The following is a 27,054-nucleotide window of genomic DNA, read 5'->3' as shown; positions in this document are numbered from 1 at the left end:
CATTTCACCGTTTTTTTTTTTTTTTTACAGATGGCTCTCTATGAGAGCTGGCTGCCTGCAGTCAGGTTTGTCTCAGATTTGGTCATTTACTGTTCTTTGAACCACTGGACCTCTGGAATTCAGACCCGTCGTGCGCAAGACAAGGCAAGACATACCCTGTCTTGCGCCTTTTCTTATTGCTGTCATTAACCTTTTATCCTTTCGTTATGCGCTACATCCTCTATAGCTTGCAGGGTGGCTGGAAGTCGTTTGCATTGAACAAAGTTGATTCCAGAAAGTTTTAATCACACTTCTTTGGTTTGAAGGGACTTCAGCCAGATTTTTCTCTCTATTTCATTCTTCCTCTCTTGACGTGGACCATCTGTGTCTCCATGTGCAGATAATCGAGCATGAGTTGGTTCGCAAATGCATGGATTCTAAGGAATTAATTAATCAGCCAGGGTTTGGAATTGGCCAATTTTCCTCAAATCGGTTGATTGATGAGCGGTAGGTCTGGATTTCTATTTTAGTTTTTGTCTATTCACTAAATGCATCAAAATTCCTACAATTTTCAGTCAGTAAATCCAACAACCGACTGTATTCCAGTGCATGTTTTTTATGTAAAATTAAAAAAAGGAAAAAGTTAGGGACAAATTCTTTGATGTTTAAATGGGAATGATTTTGTAATCGATTCATTTTCAGTTTGATTCAGGACTCTTTTACTGTTAGAAGAGGTAGCATCTAAACTGTGAGGCAAGATATTACATAAAACTAAAACTTCATATCAGTATCTCTACTAAAACTTAACCAAATACAATAAATTGTTCACATGTGTGTTGTCCACAAGCAGTGGAGAAAGCTTGTGTAAGGGCGACATTATGATTAGAACAACTACCAAAGAGCACCTCATTAACCCAAATTTAATTGCACCCCTGGGTTTTTCTGGCTTTCCACCAAGCTGACCAGCCAAACAGGCATGCAGAGGCCTGTCATTTTCCACTTTGCTGCACATCTGCCTTTCCTATTCAGAACCGTGCTGTGGGCACAGGGGATGTGTCCCTTTCCACTAATTTCTTCCCTTCTAGATGTCATCTCCTTTTCAGAAATGAATCGTCTGCCCCCACCCTACCTCCCCTTTCCAAGTTCCTAGAGAAAACTCCCCCACCTTCTCAAACTCCTGCGTACAAACTGAGCCATAAATCCTGAAAACACGCTGCTGTTAAGAGCCTGTAAACTTGAGCACCCCGTCTCTGTGGCGAAGGCTTCTAGCAAAGGAGCGCTTAGTAGGAATCTAATAGCGCACATTCCTCATAAAGTGGGACTGTTTGGTTATTTTCCACCTCCTTGGCCTAATTAAAGAGCTTCTACTCGTTCAAGGTGCCCCATATTCTTCCAAGGAGGCAGTGTCGGCATGTCATTGTTTCATAAAGTGCTGAGAAAAATTATTTACCCACTTACAGATATTTTTGGGGTTGTTTTTCCTTAGAAAATGCTTCAGATGATCAAACCTCCTTTTGTTAAATCTTGATCTTACTATAAGGAACCACTTTACTGTGCAGTTTAACTAGCACAATAAATCAAATCTGATCATTAAATCAAATCTGTTGAATCATTAAGTCACTTAAGTAGAATTCCCGAAGCATGAATTAGGATAAAATATTTTAAACACACTTTCTGTGGAGTTTCAAGAAAAATTTGTGTTAAATAAATTCAAGAACGATAAGAGGTTGTCTCTGTCTGATTATTAATATTTGCTTGATCATCTGAAACATTTAAGTTTGTCCAAAATATCAGACTGTACTTGATGATTCTTCTACGCCAAGTTAAGGTGTTTGAGGATATAAAGTTACTTGTTTGCTGGTTAACATCTAAGCTGAGTTTCAGCACCAGTGTTGCAGAAAGCAATGCAATTCACATGGCGTGTAAAATGTTGCTCTCTTTTCTTCCTGTAGCTGAACTGAGACACGACTGCCCTGGAAACCAAAGCAACACACTGCTGACCCGCAGCTCTAATTTTATTTCTCTGCAAGGAAACGTAAACAGAACTGAGTCAAATAAAGAAAAGTGTATATTCCCATCTGTGTGCCTCGACTGTGTGCAACCTGCTCGATCTGAAGTGACTGAATGATGCTTCGCTCTGTGTTAATCCCGATTCTGCTTGTCTGTTTCAGCTGCCTTTCTGGGAGACATTGCTTTGGATGAAGAGGACTTGAAATCTTTTAAGGTGGACCGAATCATCAATTTGGCTCAGAGAACCGTTCAGACCATAAATCACACAGATACAGGTAATGACAATAAGAACCCGCTGGACTAAAGAGACAAAATAGCAACAATGTTTGGGATCTTTGCTCTAAATCAAATTGGGTGAAATAACCATAATTGCTGCATTGCTGGTGTATGCCTGTGGCATTGTGTTGTCTGAGAACATCATGCTGCATTCTGTCAAGCCACTCAGATCCTCTCCACCCTGCAGCCATGTACGCGTTTGTGTGTGTGTATTAAGCCCTCTTTAAATGTGCCTAAAGACGGGTTATCGGCACACATTGCTACACCTCTAAGATTAAGTTTTATAATAATTGCATGGCTTTGTGGAGCTGAATAAAAAATAACAGCCGTGAGTCAAAGCAGACCAGAGGCTTTCCTGCTCTGTAGGATCCAGGAGAACAGGAACCAACAAGTGTGTCCAAGTTGGCGTCTGTGTTTGAACAGGGCTAGTTTGCTGCTCTTTTGATTTTACTAACAGGCATGTAGAGCGAGAGAGACTCATTGAAAGATTAAAAATATATTGCAACATCTTAAAATATTACCTTGAGGGTTGATTTGTGGCGTGAATGGGAATCCCTCAGTCACAGAACTGGAGCAGAGACAAACTGTCCGTACGCAATGGAACTGGTTAGTCACAGCACATTTCGTTTTTATGTAGTGAATAGCTACAATAATTTTCAGAATGAGCACCTATCAGCTGCAGTGTTCCATAAAATACATCAAAATCTGGAAGCAGCATTTCGTAATAGTAATGTTTCTTGGGTTGCTGTTAGCTTTAGTCATTTTACTGTCTACAGTACTAATGCCCCTAGAACTTCTCCATATTTTAAAGTGGAATGTCATGCAACAGACCAACATACACTACTGCATCACTCTGAAATGGAAGGAAAGGGCTGTGTTCAGGTTATTTATTAATGCAGAAAGTGTGATGTGCATTGGAGTTTAGCCCCCTAAATAAAATCCAGGATTGTCCATCTAAACTGTACAGAAGAGAATTGGAGCCACTTTAAACTCAGAATGATGGTTATAATCTCAGAGTTTTCTGATGTTAAAAATCTGAATTCTGAGAGAAAAAAAAGTCAGAATTTTATTTTATTTTTCCAGTGGCCTTAATTTTCTAATGTATAATTGACAGAATAAGAAATCCCACCATGTGTTGACATTTTAAAATGTATGTGGTTGTAATGTAGCAGAATGTAAACAAGTTCAAGCAGCTTGAATTATTTTGTAAGACAGTAAGTGAAGTTTGGAGAACAATTTTCTGTGTTTTTGACACCAAATGCATGATATGTACAAAATAGTTTTCATGCTTCATCAGTTGTATATAATACTAGTATTAATAATAATAATAATAATAATAATAATAATAATAATAATAATAATAATAAAATCAGCTATTACAATTGTTTTTTGTGCATGCTTTGTCTCTGCATGTTTTATCAGTGAACTGAGATGATTTGCCTGTTTTCCACAACATGTGCACAAGTGAACGTGCTAATTGTTCTCACCAGGCAGCCAGCATGGATTCCTGCAGACTGAGCTGCAGCAGAATAGATTTTTCCTTTGCACATTGTGCATCAAATTGAAAGGAAATCAGGAGTTTCATAGTGCTTCTAAAGCTGCTGCTACAAATGAACAATCTCATAAGGGATGACCCAGCCCTTGGTGGAGATTCAAGTCAACAGTGACTGTTTTGATTTTGTGGAGGATGAGAAAAAATAAGAGACAAAGGGGCGTTTGTGTTACTTGTTAAAATGATCCCTTTTTATCAACAACTCTAGGATGGGAAGAAATGATGCAATTGGTTTTCTCAGCAGTTTTTCAGTCTTGCTCATCAGACTCCCATCAGTTTCCCCTCCTACACAGATTTACTGCTTCTTTTTTTTATTTCTTCTGTTTCAAACAATGAGTTGTTTTCTCATGAATGTTATGTTATTCAGAGTGAACTTTTAAAATATATTTTTTTATTTGCTGTCTCAGGACTAAAAACCAAACATAATTACACATTGTCTTCAATTGTTCCATGTTACGACCACATCTTCAATCCATTACGCTGGGATTTTATGTGACAGATAAACACAAAGTAATGCGTAATTGTGAAATGTAGCAGAAATGATTGAAGGTTTTTAAAGATTTTCTTTCTAATAAATGTAAGGTATTGGTTTCTGCTACAATAAAATCTTTTGGAGGATGTCTCTACTAGATTAGGTAATTTACAGACTGGGAATTGTTCCCGTGTCCTTTGCAAACTTGTTAGCTCTGAGGTCTGGAGTTTGACTAGGCCAGTGCCATAAATGTGCTTGGACCTAATCTATTCCATCATAATCCTGGCTTATTTTAATTCAACCAAGAAGTTTGTTTCTGGAAACAAATCTCTGCTCTTGATACTCCTTACAACAATGCAAAAGAAACATTACTTTGAAAAAGAAAGTGTCTTGTTTTGCATTTTTATGTAAAAAAAAAAAAAAAAACACCTTGAAAAATTGTTTAAGTTGGTTATTTTTTGTTTTTCACAACTGCAGGACAATTTTTATTTTTTGTGGTGATGTTTTGAAAATGTTAGTTTTAAGCTCAAAGTCTTTGAGGTTGGGAGGCCTCTTTTCCATCACCCTAATCTTTAGCTCCCTTCACAGTTTCTCTGAGATTCAAATGAAGTGGGTCACTTCAGAACATGAATATTACTTCCAATCAGATGAAACATGTAGTCAATAATAAATTATTACTCTAAGCTTAGTTATGCAAGGGAGTTTCCCCATCCATCCTCATGACGCTGGAGAAGAAAAGGTGAAATTGCTAAAGACAGGTGTGCTAAGCTTAGTGGATGCTATTAAAAAAAAAACTTGAGGCTGAAATTGCTGCCAAAGTTGGATCAAAGTATAACGCTGTGAATACTTATGTAAATTAGATGGAAAGAGATGAATGTAGCACAATTTGGCATAAGGCTGCAACATAACAAAATGTGGAAATTGTGAAGCGCTGTGAATATTTTCTGGATAGACCTTATACACAGATCGAATCAGAAAAGAAATGTTTCTTTTGTTAATCTTTGTTTTTAGGTTGGGGCTCGGTCTCCATGGTAACGTTCATCTCAGGTTGAGTGACATTAAAATAGTGAAATTAATTTGCCCGAAATGTCTGCCTCCTCTCATATTAACATGAAGGAGGGTGCAGGCGAAGGGAAGAACAATGCTGTGGGAAGAACATGTCTCTTTAATTAAATAAAAGTCAGAATTTAAAATGAAAACTAATTATGGAGCTTGAAAGCATCAAGGCTTTAAAGAGTCTCTTTGAATAAATGCTCAATAAACTTTCACTATTGTCTCTACAGAAAATGTTGGTTAGTTTTTGCTGTTTTAATTAATCAAAGGATTGTTTTGTTGTCTTGTTTTGCTTAAATCCACAGATTCAGTCAGTAGCAGTGATCCAAACAGACAGGGTGCACAGCGCAGGAAACGGGCCGCCACCTCCAGACCTGAGCGTGTTTGGCCTGAGGGGGTCATACCCTATGTCATCAGTGGCAACTTTAGTGGTAGGCAACAACAACTGACTTGTTATGTTCTGTATCTGTTTAAAATATAGCTTCATAACAAAAAAAAACCCCTGAAGATAATATTTGTGATTACAGTAAAAGTGAAGATAAATAGCTCTTCTAGTTATCATTATGGTTCCATTTGAGAAGTATTTGTTGTTTAAGTAACACCGACCTAATTTATTTTTGTCAGAAAAACAGGCTTATTATGCTTTTAGTGATCATTGGTAATACATAAGAGGTAAATTAAATCATGTTTCAGTTAAAAAATTACATCTTTTTGCCATATGATTATCAGTAGCGATTGCAAACCAAAGGGAGAAATGTGTGGCTTGTATTGAGGCTTTGACCTGCTCATAAAGATATTGTCAAATTTGTATTTCTGTTTAAGAATTTATAAAAAGTTCTAATTTTGAAGTGTTCAGTATGGTTAGTGCTGCTAGGAAAACAAAAAACACAATCTTAGTGTGTATTTTAGAAAGACTGAGAACATTTCAACAGAGGTTGAAACACAAACCGATAAAACAGAGCACTCTTTTTAACCCTCCTGTTATTTACCGAAAGTCTTGCTCTCTCCCTCTCGTTTCTTAAAGCCTTTGACTTCACTTAAACATGTCATTGATGCTAAAAGTAGATACTTTTGAGTCTTCATTCAGTAGCAGCATCCACACTGAAGAGTGCTTACCAATATTTGTCAACAGTTTCTTGGTTGAAAACAGTCTTTATTCGTCCAGCTGTGTTTTCTCACCTCCTCTGTGGTCCTTTTCAGGCAGCCAGCGGGCTATTTTCCGCCAAGCCATGCGGCACTGGGAGAAGCACACCTGTGTGACCTTTATAGAGAGGACCCAGGAGGAGAGCTATATTGTTTTCACTTACCGTCCATGCGGGTGAGTCAGTGCGGTTTTCATCTTGCTCATGTAGGAACTTAACATTGCTCATGCTATGAGCATTCGGTATGCACAGCTAATTATTTTTGTGCGTGAGTACTCCCCCTTGTCTCCTGCTCAGCAGCCTCGTTGGTTCCCTCTGTCTGCAGCCTCTCTGCAGTCGGGGAGGTGCTGTTTAGCCCACTGACAGCTCTGAAAGTGACAATCCTTTCAGTGAGCAGGAATTTCCGGTGCCTCTTCATTGAACTTCAGGACTTGCTGAGTGTCTCTGTGTCATTCATGGCGTACAGGACAGAGCAGGAGGAGGACATGTCCTGTCAGCGTTTTTCCTTTTCTCAGGGGAAGTGCTTATTGTGTTGTTGCTATGCGACTGCTGTCGATCTGTTTAGACATGCAAGGGATTTTTTGGGTTTTTTTGGTTTCCTGATGATTATTTTCTCATTAAATTTTATAAAAAACATACTATATTTTTAGCAAAAGAGGCTCAAGGCAACCTCAACCCACAAGCCATTAAGCCATTCGCCTCTTTGGACTGATTTTTATCATTCAACACCAACAGTCCAAATAAGAGCAAATGCAGCTCCTGAAACTGAACTTTACCAGCTGACTGCGAGTTGCCATTTTTAGCCTGCTAGCTGGCCTTTTAGGCAACAATGATGACATTATCCGCAGGCAGCAGCGGTTAGCAGTGGGAAAACTCGACTCTGCTGCATATTCAGCAGGCCCCCATCTGTCCTGTGCAAAGTTCAAGGCGTGTCTCAAGAGAGCCCGGGCTGGCTTGCAGTAATTAGAGAGCGGCTGTCTGGCCCTCTGAGCCACTATATGTGTGCCTGTCCTGCAGACTCCCACAGTGAACCTTTCATGTCACGGTGAGGTGGAGAGCTAAAAGGCAGCAAGGTTCTGGTGCCATGTTCCAATTTTTTATTTTTATTTCTCAGGCAGATGAATGAGTGTCACACCTGTGTGAACGCATGATGGGTCACCTACCCGGAGGTTGTTGAGCTATTCATAATCAACTTTCCTTGGCATCATTACAGAGTAATTGTCTTGTGTTATCTTTCATTTGTTTATACTTTGCTTCTAAGCAGCCAGACTGCCTGGTAATCTTCTAAATTGGGCCTGAGCAGTAATTCTTCAGACTTTCTGGAGCTTTCAGATCCAGAATTGAAATTTCCTCTCTACTAAATATTCCACAGTCAACTATTAGTGGTATTATAGCAACATGTAAGACAGCAACTCAACCATGAAGTGGAAAGTCATATAAAATCACAGGGCTTGCGGATACTTGCGGGCAGCGACTTTCTGATGACTTAAAAGCTGCAGACCGCCGAACTTCTTTTGGCTTTAAGATTAGACCAAGGACCATCTTCATAGAGGGCTTCATATAATGAGAGCAGAGGCATCCAAGCCTTACATTGGCAAATGCAACACAGAGCATTGGATGCAGTGGCACATTTTGAACAATTTTATGCACCTGTCTTTGTGGGAACAATTTCAGGTTGACCTCTTCCTGCTCCAACATGATTGCTGCGCTCCGCTGCACAAAGCAAGGTCTATAAAATAATGAAAGAATGGGTTCAGTGTGGAGGAACTTGACTGAGCCCCTACCTCGATAGAATACCTTTGGGATGAATTGGATTGGGAACTGGCAATCTTGTCCAACATCAGTGTCTGACCTCAGAAATGAAATGGGCCCCAGAAACAATGGTAAGACATTAAGAAAAACTCACTCGGAAATGTTGTGGACAGCTTTCCCAGAGGAGTCGAAACATGAAACTGATATGTATTTGCTTCAAGGCGTTTTACAATGACAGTTTCTCATTTTGCTTGGAAAGAAAGTATGGAGAAGTTCATCCATTTGCATAGTTATGAACAGAAGTAACAAACGTCCGAGCTGTTAGAGACACAATCCTTTTGTTTCTCCTGGTATCCATTCAACTCATTAATAATTATTTTATTCCTGAAGCATAGAGTCTGGTATTTTAATGTTTGTCTTGGCTTGTGTATGTGTGTGTGTGTATGTGTGATGATTCATAGATGCTGCTCCTACGTGGGTCGCCGAGGAGGAGGCCCCCAGGCCATATCCATTGGTAAAAACTGTGACAAATTTGGCATTGTGGTGCACGAGCTGGGACATGTGATCGGCTTCTGGCACGAACACACGCGGCCTGATAGAGATGAACACGTCAGCATCATCAGGGACAACATCCAGCCAGGTAGAGGAGCACAGACCTCGCCTAGGAATGTTCCCACAGTCTCGTACAAAATCCCCATCTCCTATTTTTCATACGTAGAGAGAGTGAACTAAGTTGCAAAACAGCAGAAGAAAAAACCCAAAGAGATTTTCAGGAGTTTTACATCTTTACATATGTGTTCTTAGATCTGCTTTAGCACATATAAAAGTGATCTCAACTTTGACATACTTACTGATTTACAGTCTGACTCTGTTTCATAACTCTTGTTTTCTCTCCCTCAGGGCAGGAGTATAACTTCCTGAAGATGGAGCCAGGGGAGGTGGATTCTTTGGGAGAAGTCTATGACTTTGATAGCATCATGCATTACGCTAGGAACACATTCTCCAGGTAGGCGCCAGGCAAAGTCCGTCCCCTTATGTCTCAAGCACGAATATTAGTCTCAGATAAAGTCAGACTGAGCTGTTTCTCCACTCTGTTCTATGCTTTTAGCCCAGTGCCCTGTTTTCCATTTCAACTCATGTCGCTCAAAGACTTGTCTCGATCTGTAACCCACCAGTTCTGTATCTACAGGCTACTGCTGAGTAATCTGGCAAAATTCCCAAATCTTGGGAAAAGGGAATAATTAAACTCTCAGTTCTTCTCTAGTAATAAATCGTGAGCAAAACACATTTTTTGAGGTAATCCTGCTTTTTCAAAAATGCCCTTTTTGTTTCTTTAAAGTCAGTTTGGATCTGAGTGTTTGCTTCTCTGCCTTACTTCCTGTAATAAACTTGGGAAGAAAAAAATTTTTTTGAATCTAAGTAGAGAATTTGACAAAACTTTCAATGTGAAACAAGGATCCCACTCTGTTTCTGAATCCATCTTTTGACCTTTTTTCCTTACGCTGCAGTCCCTATGGGAGAACACTATAATGACAAACTCAAGTTACATATGTGTTTGGAATTACAAACACATAGGTTAAAGTGAAATTTAATGAGCAATTGGATTTGTCTGGATCCATTTACCATTTCCCTGTTTTCAACTCCTCAGTGCTTTACAAAAGTTTTCACACCCTTGAACTTTTTTTATGCTTTACAACGTTACAACTCCCGGAACGTGAAGCTCCATTCCAGTCTCAAACTTTTTACAATCACCTTCAAATCAACTCTGAGCAGCTTCTAAAAAATATCTCGCTGCATGTTGCTGCCACTACAGTGTTTTCACAGTGAGGATGGCGTGTTTTGAATTTAGGTCATCTTCATCTTCTTCTTTAAGCTTGCTCTCTCACCTTTAAGGCTTGTTGAAAACTGCAAACGTCTCTTGGCTTTAATCTGACTAATTTTCCATATTGGTCAGAAGGATTTGTGTAGTGCATGTCCTAGAGCTGGTAGAGCTGGGTGATAAATCAGTTTTTTGATCCTTCTAATTCTATGTTTTTAAAAATTAATTTTGGGAAAATCAGGATTTTCTGCTGTTCTGTTCTTGATGGCTGATTCGGGTGAGCAGCAGCAGCTGCTGCTGTTTCATCACCCCAACATGTCTTTACACCTCTTTCATGGTGGTATGAAGATTCTTGTTAAAGCTGTGCTCCTGTCCCATAAAACACCTCTTTATGGTCCTGGAAGCTCTTTAAAGAGGCCTTCATGATGAATTGGATGGTTGCATAGGAACTAATTTCAGCAGCATCTGCTGCAAGGCACTTCTGCACCTTTGAAACACTCAGGTGTTATAAGGGAAACATATTAAAAGCAGACAGGGTGCAAGTTATTAAACCAAACACATTCATCTGCAGAAGTGGAGGAAGTTCAATGAAGTTTATTGGCTAAAGTTGCTTCCACCTGGTTCTAAATGTGTGTATCGTGGATTACAATTGATAATTTCACAAAATAGTTATAATACATCAGCTAGGTTCTGGAAGAGTGTTACTCCTCATTAACCTCATTCCTGGCTCTCTGTTGAAACCTACAACTGAGCACAATGTTCTGCTGTCATTTCTCAGAGGAGTGTGCAGGTTGTTACAGAAATCTTTGGCAAGAGTGTAAAAAGTCTTCAAAGCAGCATCATCGCACTAAATTTTTTGGAGGGTAAAAAATTAAGAAATGGTTTTTTGGAGATGCTGGAGGATTTGGTTTTTGTTTTTGTTTTTTTGTCTCCTAGCTCTCCTAACAATTCCTTTACAATAAACTTTTTGCAGTTTATACTTTTCCTTTTATAATTAATGGGATTGTGTAAAATCTGAATTAGCTAATCATGACTCCATGTTTTCCTGTGTTATAAATATGCTTCTTTTAGCAACTCAATTGAAAAAGATGAAGTTTTGTGTCAACCATCATAAGTCGGGAACAGGCTACCCTCCTAAACTTGTTCATATGTACAACCAGAGCAATAATTAAAAAGACTGAAACAACTAGAGCCGTGACAGACAGGAACAGACAAGGAGCCATGTTTATCCTGCCACCACAGACAGTCAAGGATGGTAAGGGAGGAAAGCAAATCTACAAAGATTGGTGGTTGGAAAACTACAGCAAAGAGAGGCACCTTGGTTCACCCAATCTCCATTACAACCACCAGACCGATGGTGCACTAGTTCCCTGGTGCAGATTTGTTCCTGTTGCAACACGGATGAATCAGAGGCTTGAATTACCTCCTTACTTCTTAGAAACACTCTTGGTTTGTTTATAGGAAGTAATGGATAAATATGTGGGCAAGTCCCTTATGTCCATTATTAAGTACGGTAGAGGATTTCTGATGCTCTGGGTGTCTTTCACCTCCGTTGTTAATGGCATCCCTGTTATGGTGTTTAGGACCATGAACCCTTTGGCACTCAATTCCTTTCTGGTGGCTCTGCCCAAGAAAAACTGGAACTGGTTCAGCATTTGGTCTTTCAGCAAAAATAATTACCCAAAACAAACACAGAAATTAGCGCAAACATGGTTTGCCAGACAAATACAGAGAGAGAGAGACACAGAGAGAGAGAGAGAGAGAGAGAGAGAGAGAGATTGCTGATCTGTCTTTGTCTGCCTGCCACAACTTTTTGAAATTTATAGAAATCCAAGTCCTCTCCAAAAAGAGAGTGGACAAAATATTCAATAAAGGGTGCTATGAAGTGTTAAATAGCTGATTTTAATAAAATAAATCATTCCTTACTCATGATTCCTCTCCTCCCCTCTTCACTTCCTAAAGGTTTCAAATTAAAAGTTAAGTTTTTCCTAAAAGTTTTTCATCAAGAGGTTAAGTTGCCGCCATAAAAGATTAATTTATTTTAAGGCTTTTCACACATCTTAACTTACCAGCTGGGTGACGGCAAAGCCAAACCGGACCTCTGTAGAGAGACTGGCTCCCGCTCAACCGCTGATTCATTAATGTAATTATAAACACACCCTTTGCGGAACGACTTCTTGCAGCATTGCCATGTACAAGCTGTGATATTTTAACTTCAAATGAAGGTCTGGGGCTTAAACTGTGCTACTTCAGTAAACACCGGCGATTTAAGAAAAGTGCCAGCATCTCTGATCATCATAGCATTTCTAATCTGATCTCGAAATTTCAAGCAAGAACGACAGCAAAGCAACAAGACGCAGCCCAGGCAATGATCAGTGCTTCCTCCGTCTGATATAAGAAGCAGCTGTTGGCTGTACCTACTTGGCCCTCGCTGTCAGCTGTACATATATTCCACATTACAGCCTCTCTGGGTTTACCCTTTCGCTGTTGTGGCCTCTTCCCACATCTACTGCTGTGCTCTTGTGGCAAATGGATTCTGGGAAGCAGAGAGGGAATCTTTGTCTAAACAGCCGCTGAGGCTGGATGTAGGCCAACGTATAGAAATTCCTGTCTGGCCCCCGTGCCTCAACATTCAGGTTAAATATGTAGTTCATGCAGATTAGAAGTGAAATATGGATATTGTTTTGAGAAATTTTATTTTTTTGTTGTTGTTAATTTGAATGCTTGGTAGTAAAATAGGGGAAAATCGCTCAATTTTATAGCAACTTTTGTGACAGGCGGTATTTGGTGAAAGATTTGATTCACTCTCTGCGCTATAAGCTGTTGTCACTCGTGGGTCAAGATCTGGATTTAACCTCTTAATCTTTCAGATTTGCAGAATACCCTCCAGCTTTCTGCTAAACAGAGCCAATCAGTTGCTTTTGTGAGGTAATCCGCCCCTGCTCCGTTTCCAGTGTAACTTCATTCCTGTTCTAATTCATGGGGCCGTGCCGATCAATAAGAGTGCTTAGGAATCGGAGAATGGTTGCCTCTGTTAGGGAATGTTTCACACCGCTGGAGTAGCAGAGAAGAGGCTCCTGTTAGCTTTTCTCAAGTCATTCCAGGCACTTTTTCTTAAGTGCTGATTGGCTGATTTACCTGTGCCAGTGTCATTCTGTGCTGCCTTATTGTTAGCCGGCGTGTTTGCGCGGTGTTTTACAGTAAATCACCGTGGGAAGCCGGAGTTTCTGCCTGCGGGTGTTGTTCGGAAGATTTCATGGCTCGTCTTGATGTTTTGCCTTGTCTCCTGGGGACGATCAGGGCTGATCTCACGCGTTTTGTCTACCCTCTAGTCTCCGACCCATAGCCCCTGTGCTCCCCCATCCGATATTTTTTTTTTCAGGACAGGAGGATGGACCAGTGCCAACTCAAATAGAGATCAACCAGTTCTCCCATTATTTGTTCTGACACTGGTTGAGTGGCGTCCTTTTTCTCTTTTTTTTTTATCAGTAGCCAGCTAACAGGCTTCTGGAGGCTCACAGACAGTCAGGCAGGCAGAGTCCAAAGTGTTCGCTCAGGCTGCTCTGTTTGCACATGCCTGGCGTTAGTAGGCATGTCGCCATGGGAACGGTCTGCGAGCCAAGCCTCTCCTGGCCAAAACTTGGAAAAATTAAGATGATAAACTATCAAACTGTCAAGTTACAGCAATTGAATCTAAGAGTGTTTATTTCCCGCACAAACTGTTCTAGTATACATTTTTTAAGCTAACAGACACCCAAATAGATCAGTTTTATGGTCTGCATTTTAAGGAAGACAGTGAATTGTGCCCAAAGCTCATGTTGTTCTGTACGGTCATTCAGTAACTGAAGAAGTTCTTGGTGTAGGCCCAGACGTGCATTTGGAACAATCTAGGTCTTTTTTTTTTATCTCTGTGACAAACAGCTTAATCCCTCTTCTACTCTTGATAAGTGTGGAAAAGAGTAAGAGTACCAGAAAATATTTCTATTCCAGTCTTTACTCCCTCTGTCATTCGCCACGAGATAGATGTTTGTATACACAAAGCTGCTCCAACTAGTCTGTTATAAACTAGATAAAGAAAATTCATTTAAAAAGATGCACATGGAATTTTGTATCATTCTTTTTGTCCATCAATTCTTCCATCTCTTCAGCCATCAATTCTTCTGTTCATTCATTGGTATTTCCTTATGGTCTGTGATCTTTTGTACTTTCTATACTTGCAGCCTTACCACTGTGAAATAATGTGAAATTTTGTCTCTATGGCTGAAATTCAAATACTCAGAAATTGACTGATACGTCTGAAAAAGTAGGAAAGTTTGAAAACTCCAAGGAACCCTGCTTTGTCTTCCAGCAAAATTTTGTAGATCACAAAAATACATGAATCAGACATTTAATAATGATAATAAAAAACTCTGAGAATGTCCAGATTACACTTGTGCACACATTAAACTTTTTCACTTTAACCTTTACTGAAAATAAGAGATGAAGTGATGCTGAAAAGTGGGATGACAGTAGAGACTAGTTGCTGGTGGCAGCTGGGGCCTGTATTAGTAACACCTTTTTGTCCAGACGAGCGTTGATGAGCGCAGTCGTCCACAGGTGGTTTTGCTACTATGATTCCTTTGAACTACTGCCAGGTTCATACAAACATTTATGCTCTTTGCCTGGAAACAGATTGACTTTGGTAGATTTATATCAGAAAGCTTTTGTAAAACAATATTGGATATTTTATAGAAGCATAAAGTGTTTTTTAGCTCTAAAATGATAACTCAGATGGAATACCAACATGTGAATCTTGTCTGAGAGCCATATTTTTCATATGCAAAATTCATAATTTGCACAATGTATGAAGTGTGATTGATTCTTTACAAGCCTGGTTTAATTTTTTTCTTCACCAGCTGTCAATGGTGTCCTCCAGATCTGTGTCTTAAGGCCCCTTCACCTTCTTTTTTTTTTCATGCTGGGGATCCCCAGCTCTACCTGTTTACATCGTTTTTGTTAGTGAGTTATGCTCATTTGCTTATAATAATGGTACAATTTGTGCTAATCTTAAACATGCTCTACTTACTGTACATTTCAGATTAAGTACTGCATAGCTTCTACATTTTTAGTGCCTTTTTTAGCCATTTTCTGCATTCTGTGATTAAATTTTTTTAAATTCATGAGTTTTGAATGGCACCTTTAATTTGACTATTATTATTATTATTAATATAATTGTTATGATTTTTATAGATAAATCATGCTATCTTGAGTGCTAGTGTTTTTGTTTCGTGCATTTATGCTGGAATGAAGTTAAAAGCATCTCTTTGCATCATTCTGTTTTTCCCCAAACAACAGAGGCATCTTCCTGGACACCATCCTGCCACGCTACGATGTGAACGGAGTGCGACCACCCATCGGCCAGAGAACCCGACTTAGCAAGGGCGATATTGCACAGGCACGCAAACTCTACAAATGCTCGAGTAAGGTCAAAATAATAGATCCTGCCTCTTGTGTGCCTTTATTTTATTTTGCATGCTTATACCTTATAACCTGAGAGTGACTTTCCCTAGCTTTCCCTTGATGCTGCTAACTCTGTGCACATCTACTGTTAAAGGAGGATGTGTCTCCTTGGCTACACTGTATAAGTCTCCCAGGATGGAAGGAGTGTAAACACATCCATGAGAAGAGGGGGAGGTTAGAACTCTCCCTGAAACAGATGAAAAAGAACAGCTTTGTCTTCTTTTTTGGAGACAGAAACTTGTCTGTAAATCACTGTTTGTACAGTGTATAAAGTGCAGCTGCTCACTAAGCCTGCCCTTTTTCCCCTGGCCAAACAACATGTTTGTACCTCCAGAGATGAGAAAGAGGGAGTTCAATACTGCTGAGTTAAAGAGATTTTACGTCTTTAACTGATGTACACAGCCTGGCAAACATACTCACTCACTTTAACTTTACAACTTTAGACTTCCTTGCTCCTTATTGGGGTTTATGTAATAGACACTTAGCCCTATAATTGTGTATTTGAAGTAAAATGTTGACTTAAATAATGAATTTAATTTTACAAATGAAAATCTGAAAACGTGGCATGAATTTACCCTTTTTACTCTGATACCCTTTAATAGATTTACTTACAACCATTTGCTGGAATCAAACTTAACTCCATTTATTCTCAGTGTACTTTCTGGTGTTCTGTCAAAGGTTAGATTATTAAACAATATCCCAAATAAACGTACAAAGACATGACTGTCCGAATAAACTGTCAAGATGGTCACAGAGAGCATTAATTAGCAGCCAAGTTATTCTGGAGGAGCTGCAGAGATCCTCAGCTCAGGTAGGAGGATCTGCTGAATGGACACCCATCATTCATGTAATTCATGAATGATGGCCTTTATGACAATGACCTTTAAAAGCCTTAAGATATTCCAGTTACATTTTCCCACAAAACATGGGAAAAAAAGTTTTTTTGTATGTGTTCAATCTTTCCTTAAATCACAACAAATAAACCTGGAGCTGGGTTGCCACAGATGGACCAGCTCATCTGATACTTACCAGGACAAAGGGGAAGTTTTAGAGCAAGCGTTTAGCCCTATTACTCCCGACTGACTCAGCCTCCTGAGGATGAGTGAATGATGTGGCGCACATCGAGGAGGATAAGGTAGTGATTGAGTCTCTCCACGTGTTGTTAGGGAAAAAAGTTCGTAAAGAGACCCACATCTCCCATTCACAAAGCATTCCTCAGAGTTTTTGTCATCCCTGGTTATTGGTTTAATACTGGCAGACCTCTGCCAAGCATGATCACACTCTGCTGGAAGCTCAGCTGGTAGCTTTATAGCTTACACACAATGCCCAAGAGGAAAAGATGTTTTCCTAGCTGGTATTAAGGTAAAATAAGACGGAGTTAGCTGTGAATTCATTAACGCTTGTTGAGATGGACAGCTGGAGACAGCCAACTACTCGTTGTGTGTTTCTTTGTGACTTAAATAAACACATTTTTCCTCGACTTGGCAAGATTCTCTGTGGGTCTGTGGACGATGCTTGGAATAAAACCATGCCCACTCGAATTCTTATGTTTCCAGTCAAACTAAAGGCTGTTTCTTTTTATTATTTTATTTTGTTTTCTTGTCTTTTCTTTGCCACTGGCAACATGTACATAATGCATCACCTCCCCCAGGGGACTGTGTTATTTATAGAGCAGCAGGTTTATTTTCAGAGGATACTCATAAACAGTGTTTTACACACACTCTTCTATTTTGTGTAATCATCATCTGGAGTGGATGGGGGGGGGGAGGAAGCGAGGACGAGGATAATATCATCAGCAGATGTGCCTATAAACATTAAAGCGATGCTCTTTGTGTCACATCCAGTGATCTAATCCAGCATCTGTTTCTGAAGAAAAGTTTTAGTGTGTGTGTTTGCGGAAGGACGGGGTCACCTCGGAACAGCCGGTTTGCAGTCGGGTTGTCGGCTGGCCTTGACCTTCAGCTCTTTCTGTGTGTCTTTGCACAGAATGCGGGGACAGTCTGCAGGACAGCAGCGGGAACTTCTCTTCCCCTGGGTTCCCTAACGGATACTCGGCCTACATGCACTGCATCTGGAGAATATCAGTCACACCGGGGGAAAAGGTATCAGCATACAGACAGCACCCCCAACAACTTTGAGGTGTTTAAGTTGGACTTGGCTCACCGTGGCAATATTGTACAAACAACTGTCTGTTTTGAAGAAAGAGCCACACACTAGACAAGTTGGTCACGCCAAGTGCTGATAACTATTGAAGCTTTACCTTCATTAAAATAACTTTTTTCTAGTATTATGACTTTCTTCTGGTGGTATTGTGACTTTGTCATAATATCAGGACTATTTTCATAACTTAAAAAAAAAAAAACTATCTTAGTCTGGCCCTAATACTCTACCATAAGAGTCAAACTTCAGGGTATCAACAATTTAAAAGGATTGAGACAAATACTCATGCCTCTGAAAGTTTTACACTTTTTGTTATGTGTTTTATGTATATATGAAATTATGCATAAAGTAGTGCATGATGGCAAAGGAGAAAGTCATTGATGAATTGCTTTTCTAATTATTTCCTTAGGAAAATAATTAGTATTTGTAAGTAGTAATACTACTTACAAATATTATTATTAGTTCACATTTTAGGTTTGGAAAGGTTTGCTTTTAAAGATTTAGCAGAATAATTTAGATCAAAGCACGTTCGTGCTTTAGAATGGTCCAGTCAAATCCAATCCACATTAGTAACTGTGCTTTCTATGTTTTGAAGATCATCTTGAACTTCACCTCCATGGATCTGTACAGGAGTCACCTATGTTGGTACGACCATGTGGAGATTCGCGATGGATACTGGAGGAAGGCACCTCTCAAAGGTCTGTTCTGTTTGTAGATTATGAAACTGGGAAGACATTGTTGACCAGCAGTCCAAAATTCAATCCAAAAGACACTTATCAATAGAAAACAAGAAATTCTTCTGTTTCAGAGTTAGCTGTTAACAACTTGGAAACTGCTTTTTGTGCAATTGCAGCTGCTGTCAGACTTGGCATTATTTGTGTTGAGGCAATCAATAAAGATTGGTTTGGGAGATCAGACCTCAAAGAAAACATAAAATAGGCATTGACCATATTAGGAAAAACGACTCTGATTGATGCATCTCCAGTTTCAGAGATATAACAAACCAAAACTGCCATAAAAACACAAGTCAATAGATTACAGTTTCATCAACATAACGGATTTCTTTAATTAAATTAATTGAGTAAAACTTATATGATTCCTGACAGTCTAATGTCCAGCAAAATTTTTGCGCATTAAACTTTTACCCAGGTCGATTCTGTGGCGACAAGCTGCCCGAGCCGATCATCTCCACCGACAGCCGACTGTGGATCGAGTTCCGCAGCAGCAGCAACTGGGTCGGGAAAGGCTTCTCCGCCGTCTACGAGGGTTAGCAACCATTATTTTCCTGTGCCTGGTTGTCGGATGTTCCACGTTTTAAAAATGTGGCCGAAAGCTGCGGCAGCAACGTTCTCCACCTTCCTCTGGCCTCTCTGACGCTGATGTGTCAAGAACATTATGTTGCACTGATCAGATTTTGGCTTCACATTCAGCTTCACTATTTCCACATTTTGCATGTGTGTTTATTTTTCTTGTACTGCAAATTGATCTTCAATAAGGACTCTTAACTTTCTGCTGCCTTTTTAAACCATACTGCTGTTAAGATACCTTTTTTTAAATGTTTTTTTGTGCAGCCATCTGTGGTGGTGAAGTGAAGAGGGACAACGGTCAGATTCAGTCCCCGAACTACCCTGACGACTACCGGCCCAACAAAGTGTGCATATGGAAGATTTCTGTTGCTCAGGGCTTCCACGTAGGTCTAACCTTCCAGTCGTTTGAGGTATGCTCTCCTGTTTTCTTCATTTTACTTGAGTATTATTTACCTGTAATCTGCCCTTTCCTTAACTCCAAACTCCGCTTCTATCCGTAGATTGAAAGACATGACAGCTGTGCTTATGACTACTTAGAGGTGCGTGACGGGCTCTCTGAAACCAGTCCCTTGCTGGGCCGCTTCTGTGGATACGACAAGCCAGATGACATTAAAACAAGCTCCAACCATCTGTGGATGAAATTTGTTTCAGATGGCTCCGTCAACAAAGCAGGCTTCGCTGCCAATTTCTTCAAAGGTAAAGGGTCAGAGAGGGCCTATATCCTATCTGTTCCAGGAAAAAAACCCCAACATATTCCAGGAATCGTTCATCGCTCATATGTGTCCTGCTTGCTCCGTGTGACCAGCTTTGACCGACTCGTGTTGTTTTGGACGATTTCTCCACTGAACCGATGGGGCCCCAGCCTAAAGGTCGCTAACATGTCTTTGTGTTTCCAGAGACGGATGAGTGCTCCAAACCGGACAACGGTCGCTGTGAGCAACGCTGTGTCAACACGCTGGGCAGCTACAAGTGTGCCTGTGACCCGGGCTATGAGCTGGCGGCTGACAAGCGCAGCTGTGAGGGTAAGTACAGGGGAGGACAGCCAGCAGCCCCGCTCACCATGTCATTTACATCCTAAAGCTCTTCACACACTTAGCTACCCAAATGCAATAAGTACAGTCATTCGTAAACACCTAAAAAGATCCCAGCAGAGTGGACTGAGTCGGTGGGGGTGCTGCGATTTTAGGGATTTGTGTCAGAACAACTCAAGCTTTATTTCTGTCTTAAATTATAGGTTGTCTTTTGGAGCTAAATGCTAGTTTGCAAGAAGCGCCGTCTAAGCACTTATTTCATTCCTGCCCCTGGAGGAAGACAGGTGTCACTCCATCTTGGATGTTTAAATAAGAGGCAGAGATAAAATGTGGACATCCATGATATTCTCTGTGGTACTAATAAACTGTGCCTCGATAAAATATTCATACCCCGTTTTCCTATATTATAATCGCACCCTTCGACGTATATAATGGGATTTTTTCTGATAGACCAACAATTATTCACAAGTAGTGCAAAATGAAGCAATGTTTTCAGAATGTATTACAGGTAAAAAGTCAAGCATTTATATTTAGGCCTTGAGTCAGAACTGCAAAACTGCATCTGGTTTCAGTTACAGCTCTGCTTCACAAACATGGGCTATTTGTGTTTGTTTATCACATACATTTACTGTAAAATCTATTGAACTTTGAAAAATGTTTCAGTATTAATACTTTCAGTGTTGATGCATTTTAAATGCATTGCTAAATCCCCATTAACTACTTCAGTAGACAAATGTGTTAGCAGTAGAAATACTGCTCACTACCTCATAAAATAATATTTTATATTTAGTCTTTTTCTTACATGAATTGAAAACCTAAAGTGAGTCAGAATCTAGTGTCTGCATAGTCTGGTAAAAATAGCTTCGTAGTGTTGCTTTTATGACTCTAACGTTCCCCACATCTAATAACTCCATGTGTCAACACAGCCTTTGCTGCAGTTGCTAAGGATCAACACTGCACATTAATTTCTGCCAGGAATTGTCAGGTGAGGGCTTCTGTGCCACAGTTTTTAACATTGTGCGTCATGGAGCTGACAGAAAGCTGCTAGGATCTTTATAGGAAGATCGTAAAGTTTTGGGGTTTTTCTTCTTTCGAAATGCTGAAAATATATTTCAGGGGACAAGTTGAAATATATTTTTTTCTTTCTTCTACGCAACTGTTTCTGAGTCTTACAGTTTGTCTGTGCCTCCTCCCATGTTGTGTTGTGTCCAGCTGCCTGCGGTGGCTTCATTACCAAGCTGAACGGCTCAATCACCAGCCCAGGGTGGCCCAGAGAGTACCCTCCCAACAAGAACTGCATCTGGCAGCTGGTCGCCCCCACGCAGTACCGCATCACTCTGCTCTTTGACGTCTTCGAGACTGAGGGCAATGACGTGAGAACTGGGGTTTTTATCAGTCGATACGGGGCGGGTTTGTTCTGTGCTCGGTCATCTGTCCGCTCTAACATTACGGCAGATAATCTTCCTCTTCTTCTGCCTGTTATTTTATGCAGTTCTGCTCAAAATAACAGCAATGTGTTTACATTTGTGGGTAAAGTTCAAAATCCATACAATAGCTTTCAGTTCAATACGCAAAAAGGGATTGAGAACACGGCCTGTTCTTTTTCCAATCAAGACGTAAACAAAAGAAAATCTAAATTATTATGTTGCTAGTGAAGGTAAGGACAAAGGAATAATAGGGTGTTCAAAAATGTAGCGATATCTGCATTTTACTGTATAAATTTAAAGAAAATTCGCAGTGAATTCCTGAACCAATATTTACATCTGCGTAGAATTGGTGACTAATTTCTGGCACCTCTGATCGGGTATTCCAGCCCTAACCATTGCACAACATCGAAGAATTCCTCCTCATTTCTTGGTTTCTTCAAAGCATTCTTTATTGGTTTTTTCTTCCTCCACTACACCTACTACTAATTTATTTGCCAGGTAGAAATATGCTTTCTATCAAAAACAATGATCGATGATGTTGGACTGCTGTTGTCTTGAGCACAACCTCTATTGAAACCAATCAAACCTTGCCGTAGCTTATTGTATGCTTTGTTTCTCTGCTCAGGTTTGTAAGTACGACTACGTAGAGGTACGCAGCGGGCTCTCAGCAGACTCTAGGCTCCACGGGAAGTTCTGTGGAGCAGAAAAACCAGAAGCTATAACCTCTCAGTACAATAACATGCGCATAGAGTTCAAATCAGACAACACAGTCTCCAAAAAGGGCTTCAAAGCCCAATTTTTTTCAGGTAAGTCCTCTCAAAATCCATTTGTTTTGTATCTGCCATTGGTAATTATGATCTGCTGGTATTCAGCAAAAAGAGTTCAAGTGTGCCGTTTTTTTTTTTTTCATTTGCTGCAGACAAAGATGAGTGCTCTAAGGAGAATGGCGGCTGCCAGCATGAGTGTGTCAACACCTTTGGAAGCTACAGCTGTCAGTGTAGGAGCGGCTTTGTGCTGCACGAGAACAAACACGACTGCAAAGAAGGTATTCCACCTCAGACTATTGCCTCCTGTATTTTGTGGCTCAGAGAGCATACACATCGTCTTGTATTAAAAGCATAATCACATGAATTCTCACTTCTTTTTTTTTTTTTAACAGCCGGTTGTGACCACACTGTGAATAGTGTTAGCGGTGTTATTACCAGCCCTAACTGGCCAGATAAATACCCCAGCAAGAAAGCGTGCACCTGGGCACTCACCACCACTCCAGGCCACCGCATCAAAATAGTATGAGCCGCTTCCTCCTGCTCTCAGCCTAATTCCATCGCTCATTGTTTGTGTGTTTATTTGTGCACTACTTGTGTGTGTAATCGAGCTGCTTAATATAACCAAGGACATCTGTGTTTACTGTGCTCCTGTTAGAATCTGTTCTGGTATTTCTACTGGTGATGTGTGGCTCCCCCTTCTGACATTTTCTAAATTTTTGTTTTTTCTTGTGCCGCATATACTGAGCATATACTTCAAAATCTTTCTTAATATATTAAAAATGCAATTAATGTATAATTTTCCTAAAAACACAAGAAACAAAATAAAAATCAAGTCAAAGTTGATACCAGCTTTTTTTTGGCAGAGAACATGACATTCCCACTACAGTAATGTAAAACCTGGGGGGAAAAAACAACTTATTTCATAAATGCTGTGTGAATGTAAGCCAATAAGACGAGCTTTTCTGTTGACGAAGTTGAACTGATGGTTGATGGTACACATTTGCTGAAATTTTTGTAAAAGAAAACGTTTTTGAAGAAATATGTAAAAGAAAATAAGTTCACAATTTTGAAATCTCTGAAGTCTTTGAAATCATTGAAAACATAGCATTATTGTGCTAGCATTAACCTATCAGCAACATTAATATAAGATCGACATGTTAGATGAGATTAGCTAACACTAGCTGCTGTGCAAAACACATCCTATCTGCTAGCTTTAGCCATTTGCTCATTTTAGCGAGGGTCAAAAGGGACAGGATGAAATAAATATCATTGTCATTAATTGTCATTAATTTAATGTACCCGAATTAAATAAGCATTTATTTTAATGTTTAAATAATGTATGTAATGAAATTTTAATGATTAAATATGTCATTAAATCATTAAAATGCAAACTTATAATAGCCAATGCAGATAATTAATTAAACTTGTATTTAATTATTTAATGGTTCCTATTCCTGCAGCCATGAAATAATGTTAATTATCAAACTCGCTCGTTAGAGTTGAGGGGCAGCTCTAACACTGATCTGTTGAACTCTAGATTAGCTTCATTCTTTGAAAATCATGGCAGCGCTTTAATGAAGGATTTTCATGAGCTTTTCTGTGAGATCATTGGAGAGATTTTCCAATTAGCAGACAACATAGAAGCAGGAAATTGTCATCCAGACTACGGGCCAGATGACATCGAAGAATTTATTTAATGTGATTTATGTGATTTAAAATCTTTCCCCGTTTATTTCTATTGGAAAAATGTTTGGAAAAAAATAATATTTTAAAACTTTAACATCATGGAAGTTCTAGCTACTATCCAGATTATAATTGTTGAAAATTGTAAACTCTGGAAGGTTTAAAAAATTGGGAAAAAATGTCAGCAGTGGGGGGAGATCTTGACATTGTCAATGCTATGTTATATTTACATAATCATTATAAGTTCTACTCCCCATCCATTTGATCTAATCTCACTTGTTGTGTTTTGTAACAGGCCTTTAATGAGATCGACATGGAGGCTCACCTAGAATGTGCGTATGACCACATCGAGATCTACGACGGGCGAGACGCAAAAGCCTCCTCTTTAGGTCGCTTCTGTGGCTCCAAGAAACCCCCTCCCATCATCTCCAGTGGCAACAAGCTGTTCATCCGTTTCTTCTCTGATAACTCGGTGCAGAAAAAAGGCTTTGAGGCATCTCATACTGCAGGTAAATGTAAAGCTGAGGAATCCTTAGTTGTGTATACATCAACAGATCTTCTCTCTTTTTGTTTGATTTAACCTTTAACCTCTCTCCACCTTTCTGTCCAGAGTGTGGAGGTCGTCTAAAGGCTGAGGTTAAAACCAAAGACCTGTTTTCCCACGCCCAGTTTGGAGACAATAACTATCCCGGAGCCTCCGATTGTCAGTGGGTGATTTCAGCAGAGAAGGGATATGGTGTGGAGCTCATCTTCCAGACTTTTGAGATAGAGGAGGAGGCCGACTGCGGCTACGACTACATGGAGCTCTTTGATGGAGCGGACATCAAGTCTCCTCGACTCGGACGCTACTGCGGCTCAGGGGTAAAAACAGCTCACTATCACCCAGTATTCAATAAACAGTTTGACTAATCAGTATAATACATATGCAATTTTACAAGGTACTAATATACTTTTGTCAATTTACAATTACAAACTTGAATCTTAATATTGTGATAGACCAACAAGTAGGAGTGCATATCTGTGAAGCCAAAGAAAAATAATGCAGAGTTTACGTAATCTTTCACAATTAAAAATCTGAAAAGTGTGTAGTACATTTTGTATTCAGCCACTTTCTTTTGTAATTAAGGCAGCGAGTCGTTTGGGGAATGTCTCTACCAGCTGTTTCACAAGTCACATCTAGTAACAGTATCTTTTTTACCAGTCTTTTTTTATAAAACAGACAAAGCTCAGTCAATATCATAGCGAATCACATTTTTTAAAATCTTGCCGCAGACTCTCTCAGCCTGGGCTTTAACTAGGCCATTCTAACACCTCAGTAAACTATGATCTAAACCCTTCCATTGTAGATCCAGCTGTATTTTAGGGTTATTCCTGGCTTTAAGAGGTATACTGAGATTAAATTACATAAATGTGAATTTGGTTCACTAATTAGGAGACTTCTGAAGCTAGCTGGCTGCACTGGATCTTATTTTATGGTATCAAATTAAAGGGGGCCGAATACAAAGCCATGACACACATTTCAGATTTTCTTTTGTAAAAGATCATAAAAACTTTGCATACTTTTCCTTCCACTTGACTTTTTTGTGCTAATTTGCATTGTTCTTTCACACTGAATCAAAAAAGAAATGCATCAGTGTCGCAATGTGACAAGACAGAAAAGGTTCAGCGGGTTTAAATGCTTTTGCAAGGCACTGTCTGTCGCCACAAGCGCCAACTCCTCTGGTGTTGACAGAGCATCATGGTCTCTGGTGCAGGATTGTAAATACAAAACAATAAGCTAAAGCAGATATCGCAGCTGGAGACTGGAGCAATGAAACCAGTAGGGAAAAGAAACACAAATTTCCTCGTCCCAAAGAACAGCTTGATTTAATTTACATGCTTTTACAATAAAAGCTGGCCTCTTACTCAGGCTTGTTCCTATGAATCATCCTCTGAGGGGGGCATCACTCCATCAGTACACTGGGGAACAGATTCTCAATCAAGTTTCCTTTTATAAAACAGGTAGAAATGAAATGACACCATTCCGTCAGGAGTACGGTGAAAACTCATTATGATTACAGGAGGCATTCTTTTAGCCAAAGGCCTTTTTCAGTAATTTAACAAAGTTTCTGGGTCCTCAATCAAATTTCTCTTTTCTTTTGTCCCTCAAACTTCTTTTCTGGACCATTGTAGATACAAAGCGTTATTCATGTTGACTGGCAGCTTTAATCGCAGCCTGGTGTTCTTACATCTGTCTGCAGAAGCTTCAGCTGCAGCGCTTGACAGACCTAATTATTTTTCAAAGTGATGTTTGCTTTTAATTATAATTAAACATTTTTTTAGATAAAATTCACTCTGAATATTTTTGTGCTCACATAAAGCAGTTAATTGTCTTTCTGCTCTTCTAGGAACTATTTGGCAGACGTAATCCTGCAAAAAAGTGTTGAAACATATGAAGTGATGTGTGGGTGTGTGTGTGTGTGTGTGTGTGTGTGTGTGTGTGTTGCATAGTTTGGCTTACAGTTTTGCAGAGCTGTGCACCTGGATATAATCAATATCTGACTCAGGAGTTATTACAGTTCAATGGAGAAAGGCTTATAGTCCTTGAAATTCTTACACTTTGTCCTCTTACAATCAGAGACTTCAGTCTACTTTATTGGGATTTTATGTTCCGGATCAACACAAAATAGGAAGGAATTGTGAAGTGGAAGGAAAAGGATACAAGGTTTTGAAAAGTAAAAGTAAAATATCTGAACAGTATGGTGTCCATATGTATTCAGTCCACTGAGTCGGTGCTTTGTAGATCCGCCTTTTGCTGTGATTTCAGCTGTAACTGTTTTGCGGTATATCTCTACCATCTCTACCATCGAGAGACTGAGACTTTGGCCCGTTCTTCTTTGCTAAATAACTGATGCAGATCATCTGGGAACATCAGTTTTCAAGACTTTCCACAGATCCTCAATTGGATTTAGATCGGACCTCTGACCGGGCCATTCGTACACATGAACATGCGTTCATCTAAGCCATTCCACTGTCACTGCAGCTGTATGTTCAGAAAGTTGTCCTGCTTGAATGTGAACCTTTACTTCAGGCTCAAGTCTTTTGGTGCTTCTACAGGTTTTCTTCCAGTAATTCACTATATTGAG

The 27,054-nt window shown here is 39.7% G+C and overlaps 1 protein-coding gene across 1 annotated transcript in view; it reads left to right on the top strand.

The window, feature by feature from the left end:
• LOC102234545 (bone morphogenetic protein 1) overlaps positions 1-27,054 on the top strand; it is a 37,450-nt gene that overhangs the window by 8,750 nt on the left and 1,646 nt on the right. The window contains exons 2-19 of the mRNA XM_014472304.2: positions 2,151-2,264; positions 5,648-5,773; positions 6,543-6,660; positions 8,698-8,876; positions 9,137-9,242; positions 15,390-15,514; positions 17,541-17,656; positions 18,310-18,412; positions 18,864-18,980; positions 19,286-19,431; positions 19,522-19,717; positions 19,918-20,043; positions 21,265-21,425; positions 22,105-22,285; positions 22,399-22,524; positions 22,639-22,766; positions 24,225-24,438; positions 24,540-24,790. Of these exons, the coding sequence (XP_014327790.1) occupies positions 2,151-2,264; positions 5,648-5,773; positions 6,543-6,660; positions 8,698-8,876; positions 9,137-9,242; positions 15,390-15,514; positions 17,541-17,656; positions 18,310-18,412; positions 18,864-18,980; positions 19,286-19,431; positions 19,522-19,717; positions 19,918-20,043; positions 21,265-21,425; positions 22,105-22,285; positions 22,399-22,524; positions 22,639-22,766; positions 24,225-24,438; positions 24,540-24,790 (2,633 nt within the window). The remainder of the gene's footprint in view (positions 1-2,150; positions 2,265-5,647; positions 5,774-6,542; positions 6,661-8,697; positions 8,877-9,136; positions 9,243-15,389; positions 15,515-17,540; positions 17,657-18,309; positions 18,413-18,863; positions 18,981-19,285; positions 19,432-19,521; positions 19,718-19,917; positions 20,044-21,264; positions 21,426-22,104; positions 22,286-22,398; positions 22,525-22,638; positions 22,767-24,224; positions 24,439-24,539; positions 24,791-27,054) is intronic.

The sequence above is a fragment of the Xiphophorus maculatus genome, chromosome 12 (genome assembly GCF_002775205.1).
Source record: "Xiphophorus maculatus strain JP 163 A chromosome 12, X_maculatus-5.0-male, whole genome shotgun sequence".
Lineage (NCBI taxonomy): Eukaryota > Metazoa > Chordata > Actinopteri > Cyprinodontiformes > Poeciliidae > Xiphophorus > Xiphophorus maculatus.
The sequence above is the reverse complement of the archived record's forward strand: the minus strand, read 5'-3'. Positions and strand labels throughout refer to the sequence as shown.